The 18,344-nt window shown below is 51.7% G+C and overlaps 1 protein-coding gene across 1 annotated transcript; it reads left to right on the top strand.

The window, feature by feature from the left end:
* Positions 1-763: 763 nt before the first annotated feature.
* Anxa11 (annexin A11) lies at positions 764-18,011 on the top strand. The gene is made up of 14 exons (XM_051143340.1): positions 764-857; positions 2,206-2,318; positions 5,546-5,923; positions 6,928-7,015; positions 7,218-7,312; positions 7,783-7,896; positions 9,815-9,905; positions 10,281-10,360; positions 10,500-10,556; positions 11,494-11,587; positions 15,320-15,415; positions 16,399-16,457; positions 16,607-16,789; positions 17,952-18,011. The coding sequence occupies exons 1-14, from the start codon at positions 773-775 to the stop codon at positions 18,009-18,011; spliced, it is 1,593 nt and encodes a 530-aa protein (XP_050999297.1). The 5' UTR covers positions 764-772.
* The last annotated feature ends 333 nt before the right edge of the window (positions 18,012-18,344 follow it).

The following is an 18,344-nucleotide window of genomic DNA, read 5'->3' as shown; positions in this document are numbered from 1 at the left end:
CCTGATTCAGGGCTCCGTAGCCGATGGGCCCTTCTCAGGGCATCTCTTGTTCCTAAGAATGATGACTCCCACAGTGACCATGTTATATTTTGTGTTAGAGAGTGGAATGCCCAGGAGAGACATGGATCAGCCATCTAAAGACTGTGCGGCGGGGCTGGAGAGAGTCTGCTCTTCCAGAGGTCATGAGTTCAATTCCCAGCAACCACATAGTGGCTCCCAACCATCTATAATGTGGTCTGATGTCCCCCTCTGCCTGCAGATGTACATGCAGGCAGAGCACTGTATACATAATAATAAATAAATAAATCTTTAAAGACTGTGCGGCAGCCAGTCTATACTTGCAGCTTGGGTGTGATCCATGGGGGATTCGGGGAGTAGGGTGAGCTTGAGGGTTATAGAAGGGAAGACAGGGAAACAGGGTCCTCCCCTGTCATGGGACGGATAGTGATAAAGACAAGGAGGATGAGACAAGTAGCCACTGAGTCTTGGCCAATGCACTATCTAGAATGATGCCAGGGAGCAGGCCAGCGCCAAACACTTTACACCCTCATGGGTGAAGACAGAAACCAGGCCTCTCCTGCCTTGTGATGTTGCACCTTCCTGTAGCTTTGGGGTGGACCTGACCTACCCGGAGGCCCAGCAGGGAGGTGTGGACTGGTGTGCACTGGGCCTGGGGAGCTAATCTGTCCCGTAGGGGCCTGGTGGTGTGTGTTCTGTTCTCAAGAAGCAGATCCCAGCAGGCCTGGTGGGAAGCACCCTCGCCACAACCTGAATGCACTTTTCCTTCTTTTCCAGCCGGACCATGAGCTACCCAGGCTACCCCCCACCTGCTGGTGGCTACCCTCCAACTGCACCAGGTAAGAGCACCGGGTGGACCCTTTGTGTACGAAGGTGGAGTCTGGATCTCCTACACCTTAGAGGGTTCATCTATTGGGACAGGGGCTGGAGAGGCCTGGATTTGGTTGGCTTTAGGAGGGCCTTATTAGCCCACAGGTGGCCAAAGGTCTGGTAGGCTCTGAGCCTCTTTTTCCTTTGCAAAATAGCTCCAAGGTTCTTTCCGTCCACTGGCTGTCCCCAGAGGATGAGGCAGGCAGTGACAGCTTGTGGGAGTGTCTTCCGGAGTGTTGCTGCTAGCACAGCCACCCTGTTTGAAGAAGTATGATTTTGGATATTGCAGCACCAGGATCTCTCCCACTGAGGCCAATTGCAAGGGTTGCTGTCCTTCCTGTATTTTTCAGGATCCCTTGTTGATAGGGTGAGACCACCTAACTGGGGCATTGGCATGGCTTATCTTCCTTCTGAGGACACGCCTGCCTGCCCTGCCCCAAAATGTTTCCTGAAAACACTTGGTTTCCACAGTAGCAGTGAGGGAAACATAAGGGCTTCTGGGTAAGAAGGAGACAAGGCCCGTGTAAGGCTAGTTACCATGAGGAAATCCAGCAGAAATAAGCAAACTGAAGCAAGAGATTGTTTCAGCCGCTGTCACAGGGCACAGTCAGCTGAGCTGGACCTTTTCTCTGACTTGGCAGCAGTGACCTCAGCCCCCATCTCCAGCAGAAACTCTGTCATCTGTGACACCATGCCCAGGTATTGCAAAGCCCAGGAGCTGCAGAGCAGACTCAGGCCGCCCTGGGTGAGAATGCATCTGGCCGCTTTGTTGGCTCAGCCCCTCAGGTGTCCACTGCTCAGCCCTTACCTCAGCAGCCTGAGGTCACTGGTGTCTTCATCTGCAGACTTGAGTGAGAGTGGTTGAGAGCCTTGCCCCAGGAGGCACAGCCAGCCTGTGCTGGTCTCCCAGCGAGCTGCTTGCTACTGTCCTTTATGGTGTCTGTTTCTTCTGACATGGCCCTGTATGCCTCTATCTGAGAATCCTTAGTTTCCGCGGAGCTCACTGCTGTCACATGCTCAGCACAGAGCCCAAGGGTTTATTTGTTCTCTCACCCCATGGTGCTAGGTTTGAGGGGACAAAGCATGCCGGGATCCCCCATGGAGGTTGAACCTGCCTTCTTCCCCAGAATAAGGGAAAGCCTCCTTCCTCCACGTATCCCGTGTCCGTATCCGACACTCTTGTTCCATTGTTTCTGGGTCTTTATAACAGTGGCTTGGGACTCTGCTTGGCTACCACAGCAGCTCCCTCTGCAGCTGTCCTTTCTGACCTGTCACTGGGCCAGGGATACAGAGCTGATGGCTTGCTATTGCTTTCAGGTGGCAGTCCCTGGGGAGGTCCTGGCTACCCCCCTCCCAGCATGCCCCCTATTGGGCTGGATAACGTGGCCAACTATGCAGGGCAGTTCAACCAGGACTACCTCTCCGGCATGGTGAGTCAGGCCTTCCCAAGGCGCCCCTGGGCTAGGGGCTACAGGGCTATAGGGATCAAGGCTGTGACCCCAGAGCTCCAGCGAGACTTTGTGGCTGTTTCTGTGAGCGCAGAGGACTGAGCAGCAACCTAGAGAGTTGTCTACCACCCACCCCTCTCTGGGCCTCGTTTTCCCAACTATTTGAGGGAAAAAGAGTCTTGGAGCTGATGCCTCTTAGGTCCTTGTGGTCCTGGGAAGTTGGGTAAGGCAGGTGCCTGCAGGGAAGTTTATTGAGAATTTCTCATGAGCTGAGCACAAAGCCTGGAGGGAAGTGAGGGTGTGTGTGGAGAGGTATGGCGTGGGGAACACATACAGTGTTGTTCTGGTAAGTTCTTGGCCATGTAGCAAGCAGGTAAAGGTGTACTCGTTTTTATTTGTTGTTTTTAAGAGTGTGTCTTGTAATCTGAAAACAAACATGTGTTTAGAGGGAATACTGCAACTAGTAGACACCCACATTGATGCCACGCCCAGTCCTAGGCGCTGGGAATATATAAATATAGCAAACAAAATCTCTGGGTTGGGGAGATAGGTAGCCCAGGGGGTAAAGTGCTTATTGTACCAGCATTAGGCCCAGAGTTCAATTCCCAGGACCCACTGTGAAAGAAGCCAGGTGTTGTCCTTGTAATCCCAGTGCTAGGGAGGTGAAGACAGGCAGATCCATTGGGCTCGCCGACCAGCCTGTCTAGCCTGTGTGGTGATCCCAGGGCCAGAGACAGATGATGTTTCAAACAAGATAGACAGCATGTGACCTTGTGCACCTGCACACATACAAATCTCAGTCCAGGCACACTTAGCATCTGTGGAGAGGAGACAGAAAGTAGCTTAAGTTACCAGATGGCATTGTTGAAAAGTGGCAGGCGGTTCTGGGCATTGTGGCATACGCTTAAAATTAGTAAGTGAATTCACAAGGACTGAAAATTCCAGTCCAGCCTTTGCAGCACAGAGAGACCCTGTCAAAACAAAAGAATCAAGGGGAGGGCAGAGGGTGGATGCGAGAGGAAGAGGAGAGAAAGATAGGAAAATAGATGCTAGGCCCTGGTGGCATAGGCCTGTGATCTTAGTTTCTTGGAAAGCTGTTGCTGTTAGTTTAAAAGTATGGCCTAATAAATATTACTATTGGGCTATATTTATTACGGTGGTATTTTCTTTTTCTTTCTTTTAAGAGTTATTTATTTATTATTTATACAATGTTCTGCCTGCATGCACACCTGCACATCATATTATAGGTGATTATGAGCCCAACCATGTGGTTTGTGGGAATTGAACTCAGGACCTTTGGAAGAGCAGATTGTGCTCTTAACCTCTGAGCCACCTCTCCAACTCAGGGTGGTATTTTCTAACCCTCTATCAATCAATAAAAGACACAGACACCTGTTGTATTTAGAATAGCCTTGATTCACCTGGGGCAGGGCTGATACTAATCCCCTAAACCACCTTCCATATCTCTCAGCCTATGCTGTCTGCTTCTAATAATTCCCACTGAGCTACCTCCCGCCCATAGCCCGTAAATACCTGCTAATGTTGTCCATGTCCACCCACCCCAGTTGGGCCATGTGCTTTCTCCATCTTACCCATGTCGGTGGTCCCGCTTTCCTCTCTCAAGATTCCCCCCTGTTCTGCAAAGCCTTTTGCCACGCCTATCTTCCTCTGGCAGCTGCCCAGGCTTTCATTATTAGTCAAATGGGGACGCAAGGCCTGACAGTCTGCAGTGAGAAGAATCACTGGGGGTGGGGGTCGGGGTAGGGGTGGGGCTCGGGGTGGGGGTCGGGGGCTTGGGCGGGGAAGCAACAAATACAAAGCACCAGGCCAAACTCCCAACAGGAAGCTGAAGCAGGAGATTCCCAAGGTCATGGTTCTTTTGAGCAACTTAGTGTGAGACATTGTCTCAAAATAAGAACTAGGAAAAAAAAGTAATAGTGTGGGGGTCAGGAAGGGGGCGTGGGGCAGAAGGAGGGTGAGTGCTGACAGAGCCCAGGCAGAATTCCAGGAATCAGACTCAAGGTGCAGAGCTAACGTTATTGTGCAGTGTATAAGCCCTTATACTATTGAAGGGCCAATCAGACCATCCCATGCTAGCCTCAAGTACCAATAGCATTCAATCAGGTTTGTGTAGCTATAAGGAAACGTGTGGGTGTGTGTGGGGGGACAAGGTCAACAGTCACCACCTAGCCTCAGATCCATTTTGAGACTTCACTAGTGTGCTAGGAGTCCCTAGTAGATCAACACTGTGTGCAGTGGATCCAGGATCTTTTGAGAAGCCTCCAAAAGGCTTAGCTCCCCAAAAATAAGAAGCAGAAAGAAGGCCGGGCATGGTGGCTCACACCTTTAATCCCAGCACTTGGGAGGCGGAGACAGGTGGATCTCTGTGAGTTTGAGGCCAGCCTGGTCTACAAAGTGAGTCTAGGACAGCCAGGGCTACACAGAGAAACCCTGTCTCAAAAAAAAAATTTTTTTAAATTAAAAACAAACAAAAACAAGAAAAGGAGGAAGAAGAAAAAGAAGAAGAAGAGGAAGAAGGACCTTAAAAAGGGGGGGGGGACCTTGAACAAAGATCTGACATGGTAGATAAATGTGTTATTCGAATTTCTAGGGACAGCCAGTCTTTAAGGTGCCCATAGGTCTGATGAACTTGGGGGAGTAAGGGGTAGATAGGGTAAGTGATAAAGATAGTGGGACCCATTTCTCAGTGGGCATAAGAGGCTGAGGTGAGGATTCAGGCTTTACTTCTAAGCAGGTGCAAACTCTCCCAAGCTTCGTCTACCTCAACTGATATGACAGAGTCACCCCATGCCTGCAGAAGCAGCCTCTGTACCTTCTGAGACTTTGAGTGGTTAGCTGTACCAAATGGGTCTTGGTTGGAAGAAGCAGCGTCTTCTTCCATGCTTCCTGCAGAAGGGATGCAGGAGCTGGTTTGCATACAGAGCCTTTGTCAGCTGCCCTACTTACTGAGTGAGTGTACCCATCACCCATGGCAGTGTTGTGTTTTTCCCATGGGGCCTGGGGTTTGAGCCTAGCATAGTGGTGCTTGCATCTGTTTGCTAGGTGTACATAGTACTGAAAGTGGGGGATTCTGGTAGGAGGCTCCTTACCTACAGCCATTGCAGAACTCCTTAAGAGGAGGGTGGATGGGCAGGGTGCTGATCTTTCTGGGCCTATGAGTCTCAAGCTCTGTTTTGTGTACTTGGCAGGCAGCCAACATGTCTGGGACATTTGGAGGAGCCAACATGCCAAACCTGTATCCTGGGGCTCCCGGGGGTGGCTATCCTCCAGTACCCCCTGGTGGCTTTGGACAGCCCCCTCCTGCCCAGCAGCCTGTCCCTCCTTATGGCATGTATCCTCCACCAGGGGGAAACCCGCCTCCTGGGATGCCCTCATATCCAGCATACCCAGGGGCAGGCCAGCCCATGCCACCCCCTGGGCAGCAGCCCCCAGGGGCCTATCCAGGACAGTCTCCAATGACCTATCCTGGGCAGTCACCAATGCCACCCCCTGGGCAGCAGCCAGTGCCAAGTTACCCAGGATACTCAGGATCCAGTCCTGTCACCCCTGCTGTGCCTCCATCTCAGGTGAGTGCCATTCCAAGCTAAGTTTAGAGGCTGATCTCTGGCCCATCCCATAAGGCCTTGGGGGCTTGAAGGAACAGGGGAATGCTCATGTCTCCAGCTGCAACATATTGTAGTAGCAAAATAGTTCTGATTTCTCTTGCACCCCTCTCCCCACCCTAGGGCATATTCCTTAGGTCTTGAAGCACATCACGAGAGTTTTCTCCCAAGGCCTCCAGTCTCCTGGCCTTGTGCCCAATGGGGGCCCCTTATATGCCCCTCCTTGACAAATGGGAAAAATTCTCAGAATCCTCTCTGGGTAGAGAAGATCTGGCAGTTTGTCCAGGGTTTGTCTCGGTTCATTCTGGAGATCAGTTCATGTTTGCAATGCCTAGAATTCATTGTCATGGTTACATGGCCAAACCAGCCAAGCACAGGGCTGGTGGTATGTGCTGGCTGACTATTTTTAGACAGAGGGGCCATTGCCTTTCCTTGCTCCTATTCCCACCTCCGCACATTCTTCCTCCGCTATCTCTTCTCAGAGCCGAAACTCCTTACTGCCCTGATAACCAGCAGATGCTAGCACTTACTAGGTCACTTACTAGGCTACAGTCAGGGTGTCTGTAAATACTGGAGAGGAGCACACCTTAAAAGGAGGAAGGTTGACTGGGCTCAGGGTTTTCATCGTGGCTGTTTGGCCTTGTCACTGGGGTCTTGTAGTGGGGTCAGAACATCGTGACAGGTGACGGGGAGCCCTTGGTGAACCAGAGCTGTCTACCATATAGCAGACAGGAAGCAAACAATGGACGAGGCATAGGCCCCAATAGCCCCTTCAAGGACCTGCTCCATCCACGCCACCCCAAGATGTAAGAACTCTTCTGCCTCCTCCTACCCCCAAATAACTCCTTCTCTAAGAGCCAAGGTACTTAGAGGAGCCTGAAGTCAAAAGCACTAGACCTAAGTAGCCCCAAGGCTCACGTGTTGATAGTGGGGTGCATCATCTTACCTGTGGCTATTTGTCTGAGTAGTTTGGAAACCGAGGAACCATCATGGATGCTTCTGGATTTGACCCGTTGCGAGATGCTGAGGTCCTGCGGAAAGCCATGAAGGGCTTTGGTAAGAGACCAGACTGACTCCAATCTCACCTGTGTCCCTAGTTCCTTGGGCTGTGTAGGAGGAGAGGCCAGCCTGGCCTCAGGGAGATGGAAGAGGAGCTGCTTTCGATGCCCAGGAGAATGAATGGGAGATGCTGGGAGAGTCAGTGGCCAACAGAGCATCGTCATAGCCTGTATCATGCTTACTCCATCCTTTTTCCCAGGAACGGATGAGCAGGCCATCATCGACTGCCTAGGGAGCCGTTCCAACAAGCAGCGGCAGCAGATTCTCCTGTCCTTCAAGACCGCCTATGGCAAGGTGAGGTGCGGAGTGGGGATGCAGGGAGACCAGTGAGGCCTGGTTCTCCCAAGCCAAGCTCTAGGCCCTACAACAGCGTAGCCACAGGCCCACACCACTTTTCCGGAAACTGGGGCCTCATGAGACAGGATCTCCAGGATGGACAGTGAGCTTAGTTAGGGTTGCTTCAGGTTCTAGCCTTGGCTCTGCCAAGAAGAGCCTGGAGATAACGCCGGTTCTCCCCTCCCTGACCTCACTTTCCCTCGTCTGCTTTCAGGGCATCCAGGCTTAGTTGACGTAAGCGGTTTTGGTGGAAAAGGCTTAAGGGGATTGTGTTTTGAGCTTCTGGTCTGGAGTCTTAGGTACTGAACAATAGTGCTCTCACTCAGGCTTCTCCCCATGTCTGCTCCCTTGTCTGCAGTGCTCCCTTGTCTGCAGTGCTCTTCATCTGTGTTATTTCAAACCGAGCTTTTGTTTGCTTGCCCACTCAGGATTTGATCAAAGACCTAAAATCAGAACTGTCGGGAAACTTTGAGAAGACTATCCTGGCCCTGATGAAGACCCCGGTCCTGTTTGATGTCTATGAGATAAAGGAGGCCATCAAGGTGTGTCCTTGTGCCTGTGTGAGCCTGCCTTCACATGTATGCATAGCCACAGCCCAGGCGAAGGGGACCGGGTGATATGTTACCCACTTACCAGTTGCTGCCTAGCCTGACTTCTGGCCATTCCTGGCTACAGCCAGCCCGGCTGGTATTTTTTCCACAAGTAACAACATATCATTCCTCACAGGGAGTGTCTGTGTCTCCATCTCAGGAAATGGGGCTGCTGGGGTTGTGAAGGACACTGGTGACAATGATAAGGGGCCCCAGTCCGTTGTAGGTCTTTCTCATGCAGTAGGACTGTTCTTAGCAAATATCAGCAACATGTGTGAGGAGCCCACGGAGCAGAGGAAGAGACCCTGTTGCGCGTGGGGAGAGGTAGAGCTGGAACTAAGACTCGGAAAGATGGAGAAGTCTTACCCGTTCCTGAGCCCCCACCTCACTGTCCTATCTGCTGTGTCTGTTCTGTGCTGTGTCTAGAGATGTCTGTCCCCAGACATCCAGCTCTGAGGGAATCCAAATTCAACATGGGGCTGACCTTGTGGCTTAGCTTGGCCTCTCTGTTTTCCTAGGTCTTGTTGATTTTGACCAGGTCCTGTCCGCTCTTCAGCCATGTGGCTGAGTGTGCTCTGTGTGTAGAGGTTCCCAGAAAGAGCTACTCACTCAGGGGCATGCCTGGCACAGATTCTGCCTCCATTAGAGGCTGATGGCTTTGTGTGTGGTCCAGAAGGGAGAGGAGACTGGCTGAAACCAACTGCCTGTTGTAGTCTAGAGGGTGCCAACAGAGGACAGGATGGCAATGGCCTGGGCCCAGGAGTAGTCAGTACTCACCTGAGCAGCTTTTTTTTTTTTTTTTTTTTTAAAGATTATTTGTTTGTTTGTTTATTATGTATACAGTGCTCTGGCTGCATGTATACCTGCAGGCCAGAAGAGGGCATCAGATCTTGTTATAGATGGTTGTGAGCCACCATGTGGTTGCTGGGAACTGAACTCAGGACCTTTGGATGAACAGTCAGTGCCCTTAACCTCTGAGCCATCTCTCCAGCCCCACCTCCAGCAGCTTTATAACAAGTTGGTAGAATGCTAGAATATCACAGGCAAGGGGCTGTCTGTACTGAATAGCTACTATGTACCTGAATCCATGAGTGGAGACAGTGGGTGTTCTTTTAGGATGAGCAGGGAGTTGGGTAAGATGCTAACATGTACAGCCTTTGTAAGTTCCAGTAAGTTGCTGATAGCATGCGGGCAGCGGTCACCCTAAAAAACACCATGTCAGCTAAATGTTCTGCACAAGTTAGCCCATTTTGTCCTCTTAAGGACTCCTTAAGAGGTAGGTATACATACATTTGCATTATAGACAAGAAACTTGGCACAAAAAGTTAAGCGCCTTGCCTGAGGTCACACAGTAAGCTGCAGAGCCAAGATTCAGACTGACATAAAAGCCAGGCCTCTGACCCCGTTTTCTACCTTCTTGCTGTCCTGGGCACAGCCATTCCTTTCATCCCTTCTGACTTCTTTCCCTAGATAACTCCAGACAGATCACTCAGGACTCTAGCCTTTTCACACCCATTATCTTGCTTTTGGGTTTCCCCCATCCCCCACCTGTTGTCTCACTTGGACAGAGAAGATTTTGATCTGCACCTCAGCCTGACCCAGCAGGGTGTGGCGTCGGACAGGCACTGCACACACTCCCCTCTCATTCAGTTTCCTGTCCGTGAGGATGATGCTTCATGTGATGCTCACTCATTACCCCTGTCCTTATCTCATTGGGGCTGGGAGAGGAGCCGGCTTCCCGGGCATGAATGGGGGCGGTATCTGTGGCAGGGGCCTCTGTTGCTGAGTGGCACCTGCTATCCTTCCTGGGTGTCAGTGAGGGCCCGGTCACCAGCATGAGACCTGTTCTGTTCTTTCTCTGCATTCCTAGGGGGCTGGTACTGATGAGGCCTGCCTAATTGAGATCCTCGCTTCCCGAAGTAACGAGCACATCCGAGAACTAAGCCGAGCCTACAAAACAGGTCTGAAGCTCCCTGTGTACCGGCCACACCCTCTTCCAGGGCCTCTTAGTCCTTGGCCTCCTTGTCCCCTCTTTCCTGTCCCTAGCCTCCTTATCCCCTGTTTCCTGTCACTCCCAGCTCCCTGGGCTTTGACCCAAGGCCCCGCCCAGCCTGCTGTTTACACACAGGGCAGGTGCCTGTAGTTGGAAGGAGCTGAGAAAATCTTGAGTGGGGTTTGGGCCACCCTGGAGTCACAAGTTTGTATGAGCCTGGAAGGTTAGATGGGCTTCTGTCACCTCCGGCCTGAGATGCCTGGACCCTTATCATGCATTGCCCCCTGCTATGCCCTTTAGAGGTAGCATGCCTATAGTGTAGACCCTGGTGTCTCTCTTTTAGAGTTCAAAAATACTCTGGAGGAAGCCATTCGAAGTGACACATCAGGACACTTCCAGCGGCTCCTCATCTCTCTCTCTCAGGTACCTCCTCAGGATATTAGAGAGGGCATTGGAGGGAGAGGCTAGGGTGGGGGGACCAAAGCACTGGCAAATGAGTGGGGAGGGGGAGGGGTGTGGTCTTCCAAAGACCGGCTTAGCCGAACAGCCTCCTTTCTTTCAGGGAAACCGTGATGAGAGCACAAACGTGGACATGTCCCTTGTCCAGAGAGATGTCCAGGTGAGTATGGTGGCTGGAGAGGTGCCACCATGGGCTTGCTGAACCAGAGCTGGGTCACGCTTCCTGCTTTGTGGTTAAGTGCTTGGGAATGGAAAGAGCAAAGGTCAGTGGTGGGTTCCGAGAGCTGCGAATGCCAGAGGTGCTCGGGGGCTTGACATATCCAGCTTCTGAGTCTGGATACGAGCCCTATATCCTTAAAACCCTGCCTTTGTCACTTTATGAGTTGCAGACAAAACAGGGAAAGTGAGGCATCCAAACACCTAGCTATATAAGTTTTGCCTGCACGCATGTCTGTGAACCATGCGGATGCCTGACGCCTCTGGGGTCAGAAGATGGCATTGGACTCACTGCCGAGTCAGAGTCATCTCTTCATCCCCGTAACTGGCTTCCTGTGCAAGAGCCATCATGACACACGTGTTTCTTATACAGAGGGAAGCTGCTTTCCATGATTAGGAGATTTCACACAGGAATCTGGCAGTTGGCTTCTCCTGAGGCCTGGGCCTGTCAGCTGAGGACCTGTGTCCTTCTGTTCTGCTGTTGGAAAGTGCCGTCCCTGAGGACTTGGCTAGGATCCCTCTTAGCTTTCCCACTCACCTTTTTCCTTCGGTTAAGTTATCCAGGTGGCCCCGTGAGCTTCAGGGTCATGACCTCAAGTCAGAGCCCTGCCTAGCACCCCCCTGCAAAGCCTCTTCAGACGTAAGACCCGAGTCCAGGCTCCTCTTCTCTCCTCTGAGATGCTGGGCTCTGCATGGACAGACGAGGGGCTTGGGTCTGCAGTGAGCACAGTCTACCGAGTTCAACAAACTTACACTCCCATTGCCAGGGCCCTGCCCTTCCCCTCTGGGCTGTACAGAGCTGGGTGCTGCCTAGGTGATCTGAGCCTGGACCTAGATGATGCTGACGCTTGCCATACATGTTCGTCTTCCTCCCCATCCAGGAGCTGTACGCAGCTGGGGAGAACCGGCTAGGGACAGATGAGTCCAAGTTCAACGCCATTCTGTGCTCCCGGAGCCGGGCCCACCTGGTGGCAGGTAAGACAGCCCTAGCTCAGTTAGATGAGGGCAGGCAGGCAGAATATTTGCCTCATGTCTTCTGCATAAACCTTCACTTCCACACCTGGTGGTGTCTTTAAAGACACTATGGAAAGTTTACAGTAGTTTCCTACAAACTTTGCCTCTAGGCCAAAAGAGAAGGTAAGGAAGTGGATTCGCCGAGCGCTGAAATGAGGGATGTTCGAGTGGTTCAGCAGGCAAAACCACAGTTGTCCTCTGACCCTCACAAACATGGCGTGTGCCTTTCCCGCAAATAACATCAAATAAGAACAAAAAGAGAAAGAAAACGCATTGTTTCCAGCCGCGCTGGATAACATTTGCTTCGCTTACTGGATACATAAAAGTGGGTGTCCGTCCATCAGATGGTGGAGATGGGCAGTCTGTTTTCATGGGTTCACCTTCATGTTTGGAGACAAATACTCAGTACAACCTGGAGCTGGTGGGAAATGTGTAGAGAGAGAAAAAAAAAAGAGGGGGATAGAAATGGATAGAAGGTGATGGATTAGAGTTGGGGGAGGGGCTGGGGCAGTCCTCTCTGGTGTAAGACTGTATGATTGAAAGCTCTGAAGAGGAGACACGGGTGCAAAAGCCCCCCTGGGCTTCCAGCACGGCCCAGGCATAGCCAAGGGGATATGTGTATCTGGAGCAGACAGAGTGACAGTAGCAGGAGGTAGTGGACAGCTCTGCTGACAGTGCTGGTAGTTAGGTGATCATCCCGAGAGGCCAGAAGCCGCAGGAAGGCTCTCAGTGGAGGATAGCTCCTTCCCTCAGCTTGCAGAGCAGCATGCCTCCCAGATTTCCTAGGTGACCTGGGTCTTGGGTATGATGCAAGGCCTAGGGGCCGTTGGTGGTAGCCTGGATGGGGAGTTGGGGTAGAAAAAAACCAGAGTCCAGCCTGTTTGCTGGTAAGCTGGACGTAGTGTGTCAGAAGTGAGGGGGGCAAGGAGGACGGAGGGATTCTATCAGCTGGGGGAGTGGCCCTCGACTGAGATAAGGAGCTATGGATGGACTAGACATTAGGAGCAGAGGACTTCAGAAAGATAGTGTGCTGATGAGCTGAGGTGGCAAGGAGAGGTCATGGGCAAGTGTCTGAGGCCTTGGGACTGTGAGAAATCTTGGGAGGGGACCCGAGAGATAGCAGCAGCAGTTTGAAGATGGGTCCCTGCACCATCGTAGGAATGCACGGAGCAGTCAGTTAGATGGGAAGGCCTGGAGAAAAGGCAGGCAGGTGAGGGAATCACAGCAGAGGACAGGACAGCTGGGAAAGGAGCCACAGGGTAGGAGTGAGGTGAGGCTCCTAGCGGTACCCAGGCACACAGCAGGGGCAGCATCCCCTCAGTCTCAGGATTGGCATGAGGCCATTGGGTAAGTTGGCCAACACAGCTATGAACCTGGCTGAGTTTGGGCTTGAGCCCTGTCCGCAGGGCATGCTTTTTAACCTCTTGACTGCCGTGATGGAGTGTGGATGAACATGACTCATCGGCATGTACTCATTGTCTTTTTTATTGTTTTAAGAATCTCATATGTGCATATAATGCATTTTCATAAAGCTGAGTCCACTTAGCGTTACCCATGTGTACATTAGTGTAGTGCCAGGTACTGACACACAAGCAGCTTCTCAGGGGACCACATTCTGATAGAAAACCACCGACCCTCTAGCATCCAGCCCCTGCTAATAGCTGGGGTGAGCTCTGGGAGCCCTCCCTGCCCTGTCTGCCTGTGTTGGCCGTTTTGGCTTGATCTTGTACAGGTCTTGTGTAATGTAGGCACAGCCCACTGTGAGTTCACCTGTGCACTGGCCCTGCCGTGCCTGGAAAACACTCGATCCACCACCTCCTGCTCTTTTTTGTTTGTTTGTTTGTTTGTTTTTTGAACCACCTCTGGCTCTTTTCTTTTTTTTAAGATTTATTTATTTTATTTATTGCATATGAGTGCTTTATCTGCAGAAGAGGGCATCAGATTACATTGTAGATGGTTGTGAGCCACCCTGTGATTGCTGGGAATTGAACTCAGGACCTCTGGAAAGAGCAGGCGGCACTCTTAACCACTGAGCCATCTCTCCAGCCCTCCACCTCTGGCTCTTAATAGCCTTTCCGCCTTCTCTCCTGGACTAGCCCCGGAGCCGGGGAGGAGGGGTGTGGTACACAGTCCCCTTATGGGCTGAGCTGGCCATGGGCTCGTTCATAGCAAGTTGACCTCCTCTGGCATGTTGTTATCTTCATTTCTTCTAATGAGTATAGAACATGTGGGCCACTGTCAGGTTTCAAAGCATTATGACCTGGGAGAAAATGCAGAAAGTTTCAGCCAATATCAGATAAGCGGAAATCACAGCTCTGAGATGTAGCAGACACTGATTTGGAAATGGCTGATAAAAACCCGAGCCTAGGGTAGAGACGGGGAAATTGATGCTGATTTGAGCACTGGGCCCTGGCATTGCTCCTTCTCATAGGGGCCAACAGCTTGTTCTGTGGCACTCAGCAGCTCCCGAGTTTATAATGAAAGGTTTTCAGCACGACAGAAGAGTACGGCATGTGCCTGAGCCGCACAGGGTTCACAGTGGGATAGAGCAAGGTGAGCCTGGTGCACGAAACCCCTGTCTCAACCCACTCCCCCCCCCAAAAAGATAGATGTGCAGATAAACTGCCTTGAAAGGGATCACTGACTGCAGCACACTAGACTTACTGTGGACTGTGTGGCTTCCTGAGGTTTTCCTATGGGCCGTGCAGGAGCAGGCAGGCTGTCCAGGCAGGGCACAGTGAAACAGAGGTGGGGCTCTTCACAGCCGTGTCTCCTCTCAGAGCTGTCTTGACAGTGCTGTGGGCTGAGCATAAGCAATAGGGGTGTGTTTTCTTAGAGTTTTGGACATTAATAAGCTTGCCAGGACTGGTTTCTTCTGAGGCCTCTCTTTTTTTGTTTTTGTTGTTGGGTTTTTTTGTTTGTTTGTTTTATTTTTCGAGACAGGTCTCTGTATAGCCTTTGCTGTCCTGGAGTCACTTTGTAGACCAGGCTGGCCTTGAACTCACAGTGATCCACCCGCTTCTACCTCCCAAGTGCTGGGATTAAAGGCGTGCGCCACCATGCCCGGCCTATGGCCTCTCTTTCTGTGGATGAACCTCCTTGTTCCTGTGTCCTCGTGTGGTTTCTTCCTACATAGATGTTCCTCAGTTTATGAGATGGTATCTAACAAACCCATTTGAAAATGTTGTAAGTTAGAAATAATATGATTAAAGCTAGCTACATGAGAGATTGAAACAGGGGCATTCCTTGAAGCCAAAGGATTGCATGATATGGCTCCATCGTGCACACGCACACGCGCACACGCGCACACAGAGCATTCATTGTACTTAACATAGTGAAAATCATAGTTCAGCCCAGCATGACTTAAATGAGACTCAAAACACACGGACATACAGTGGAGCCTTGTTGGCTATGAAGTGCTGAGGACTTCGTGAGACTTGGGGGGCGCTGTGGTTATATGGGAAAAGTAAAAGACAAAAAACTCCCTAAGCCAGCCCATTGCAAGCCAAGATTTGTCAATCCGCACAGGTGTGTCCTGATCTCCTGTTGTAGATGCCACCAGTTAGCCTGGCTCAGGGACCACCACCGTGGCATTATTTTAATACCACGAGGTGCGGAGGGTCAGGACTACGACATGGAAATTTGAGTGGACATGACTCAGACTGTGACATGCCCCTTCTGCTTTCTTGCTAGTTTTCAACGAGTATCAGAGGATGACGGGCCGAGACATTGAGAAGAGCATCTGCCGGGAGATGTCCGGGGACCTGGAGCAGGGCATGCTGGCTGTGGGTAGGTGTCTGGGGCTTGGCTTGCCTGCCCGCCCACCCACTGGGCACTGTGGGGTGCAAGCCGGGGGTGAGGGTGAGGGTGGGTGTCTTGTGGTCTAAGGTGCTATAGTGAGAACTACAGACTCGAGTTTGCTAATCTGGGCCATCTGGCTGGTGGGAGATCCATTTGTCCCCAGCCTCTGGGACAGAGGGCTCTTGTGTTCTGTGTCAGCAGTGCAGCTGTGCAGAAGGGAGCTGTGACGTGGGCATGGGTGGGAGCCTAGCCAGCTGCTCTCCTGGAGGAAGGTGACTCACATCCTGCCAAGTTTCCTCTAAAAATACACCCCTGCAGGCAGTTGTCAGCTGTCTATGAGGGAAACACACGGAAAGATTTTTACTTGCAACAGCAAAAGAGGCCCATTCTAGAGAGCGCTGGCTGGGCCTCCAGCATGGGTGGGGGGGGAGGGTGCCACTTACGGCAGTGTGCCCTCTACAGCAAGTCTTGGCCGCTCTAGGAATCTCCTAATGCGGAGCTGGGTTCCTGCCCTGCATCCCTTGCCACCTCTCTTTACACTAGCTGAGGGACATCAGTTTGCCCATTTCTTTTAGTATGTTTTTCTTGGATCTTTCTCGCTGGGACAGGAAATAGATCTTCATTTCCCTTCATGGCCTGAGACTAGCACCACATCCACGTGGCCTCCGTTTCTTCTCTTTGACTTTCTCCTCATGCCTAGGCACCCATGGAGATGGTGTCCTTTCTCAATATTAAGCGCGCCCCCCCCCCCATGTTCTGCACAGCCCCCAAGTAGTTTCTGCTCAGTGATGCCAACCGAGAAGGTTGGGTTGGGGTCCTGTGTAGTGTGGAGCCACATTTACGGGGCCACAGTCATCAGGAAGAGAAGTAGACGGGTGGTGGCAAACTCGATGTCCAGGTTTCCTGGGAGGACACTTAGGTAGTGGGTGCCTCCTGTGTCCAGCAGCCCTCATGCTGTGCTTCTCTTGTAGTGAAATGCCTCAAGAACACCCCCGCCTTCTTTGCTGAAAGGCTCAACAAGGCTATGAGGGTACGTAGCTCTGGTGTGCAGGGGACCCTAATCTAGGACACGTCAAAGCCGCCTGGGGGCTGAGTGTAGAAGGGAGGGAGGGCTGGGGCCTCGGGGAAGGGGGGAAGGTGGGAAGCCCCATCACATGCGCTGTCATGTTGTCTCTTCAGGGAGCAGGGACAAAAGACCGGACCCTGATTCGCATCATGGTGTCTCGCAGCGAGCTTGACCTCCTGGATATCCGGAGAGAATATAAGCGAATGTATGGCAAATCGCTGTACCACGACATCACGGTATGGGACCAGGGGCCAACAAGGCCATCTCTCCCATCGCAGTACCTCCAGGCCTTTCTTGTCTCCTTCCCCTCTCCTCTGGAGCAGCCCTGTGTTTAGCCAAGGCTTCTTCATCCAGTTTTTTTCCAAACTGATGGCAAGATCCCAAGCACAGCTCTGTGACTCTGTTCCCACTTGCTAGGATCACGGTACATAATGACTGAACAGGAGTGCCTGCCAGTGGCTTAGAGAAATCTCAGGTCCTCCCTTATCTTGTTCCTGGCCTTCCGAGTCCTCATCACTCTGGAGAGGTGCTCCGCCAAAGAAAGTTCAAGTCCCTAGGGTCTGTGGAGCTCAGTTCTTGTTTCCTGAATTCTAGTGTTTTCCCCCATTCACTTTACAGTGGAGATTGCATAGGTAGCTCAGCCTTGGTGTCACAGCCTGGAACATCTGATCCTGGCCTTTCTACCTGGTAACCTTGTGATCCTTTAGCAGGGTCCTCAAACATCTCCAGCACTGGCCCCGCATCTCTAAGGATAACAGTAGTTCCTCCACAGGTGTGGTGGCAGTCTACACAAACGCTGGAGGAAACACGGTGCACCAGAGCTGGGCTAGCAGAAGGGGACACAGCCCTGCAGGGTCCAACTTTAGACTCAACAGCATTTGTTATTGTTGGGTTCATCTTTGAAGAAAAAATAATCTCCATTCCTGTGAAAATGAGGCTGTGGGTAGCAGAGAATTTGTCGTTTCTGTCAGAGTGTGGCCTGGATGACTAGTAGGCTGTGATGGCAAAAGAAGCCACAGACCTTGGCTTCCGAGAGCTTCAGAAAGCTCAGGGTGGCAGAACATGGTCTGAAATGAGCTAAGCCTGACCAGCTCTCCTGGAGAGAGAGAGCACAGTGGCGCTAGACAGAGATGGATCTGTGAGAGGTTGGAGGCTGTAAAAGTAATAGTGTCCTTCCCGGGTGGTCACAGATATGATGCTCCCCAGTTAGCAAACAGCATTGCTTTACAGTAGGACACCAGTGTAAATGCTCTAGGCAAAGAGCCATAATTACTAGCCTGGCGTTTGGCTTTCGTTTCACATAGTCTGGGGACCACTGGGCAGCACTTGTTCAAGGGAGGTCTGCACTGCGCCGTCTAGGTGAGAACTCTCCCTCAGGCAGGACCACTTCTCCACAAGGACACTTGGGAAGGAAGTGGCCTTGCTTTCCTTAACCCTCGCTCTTGTTTCTGTCACCAGGGAGACACTTCTGGGGACTATCGGAAGATTCTGCTGAAGATCTGCGGTGGCAACGACTGAGCAGTGGCTATGGCTTACCTCTGCCCCCTGGCGTTGGCCGGAAAGGGCCCAGAGAGCATCCCTCAGTTTTTCCTAGTCTATCCAAAATCCCTAAGCGCACCGTCTCTCTCCCATAAAGCCATGGCTTTTCCTTCTGGTCCCTCTTCATCCCCAAATTGTGCCGAAAGGGCCCCGGTGGGCCAGAGTTCTCAGGCAACCATTTCCCTCACAGCCTTTTGCTGTTTAGAATAGATGTTTTTCTCTCCTAGCTCCTGCAATCATTCCTCGTTGCTTGTGGCTAAGACTCTTAGCTTCATTATAGACATGTGATTTTGTATTTTTATTTGAAAACTT

The sequence above is a fragment of the Acomys russatus genome, chromosome 3 (assembly GCF_903995435.1).
Source record: "Acomys russatus chromosome 3, mAcoRus1.1, whole genome shotgun sequence".
In the NCBI taxonomy this organism is placed as follows: Eukaryota; Metazoa; Chordata; class Mammalia; order Rodentia; family Muridae; genus Acomys; species Acomys russatus.
Note: the sequence above shows the minus strand (reverse complement) of the source record. Positions and strands in the feature narration are given on the sequence as shown.

What these genes read in the sequence shown, in the direction of transcription:
- Anxa11 (XM_051143340.1), top strand. Translation starts at nt 773, where the DNA reads ATGCACTTTTCCTTCTTTTCCAGCCGGACCATGAGCTACCCAGGCTAC. An exon ending in GAAAGCCATGAAGGGCTTTG is followed by an intron (nt 7,016 to 7,217) that starts GTAAGAGACCAG and finishes CCTTTTTCCCAG; the next exon opens with GAACGGATGAGCAGGCCATC. An exon ending in GCAGGGCATGCTGGCTGTGG is followed by an intron (nt 15,416 to 16,398) that starts GTAGGTGTCTGG and finishes CTTCTCTTGTAG; the next exon opens with TGAAATGCCTCAAGAACACC.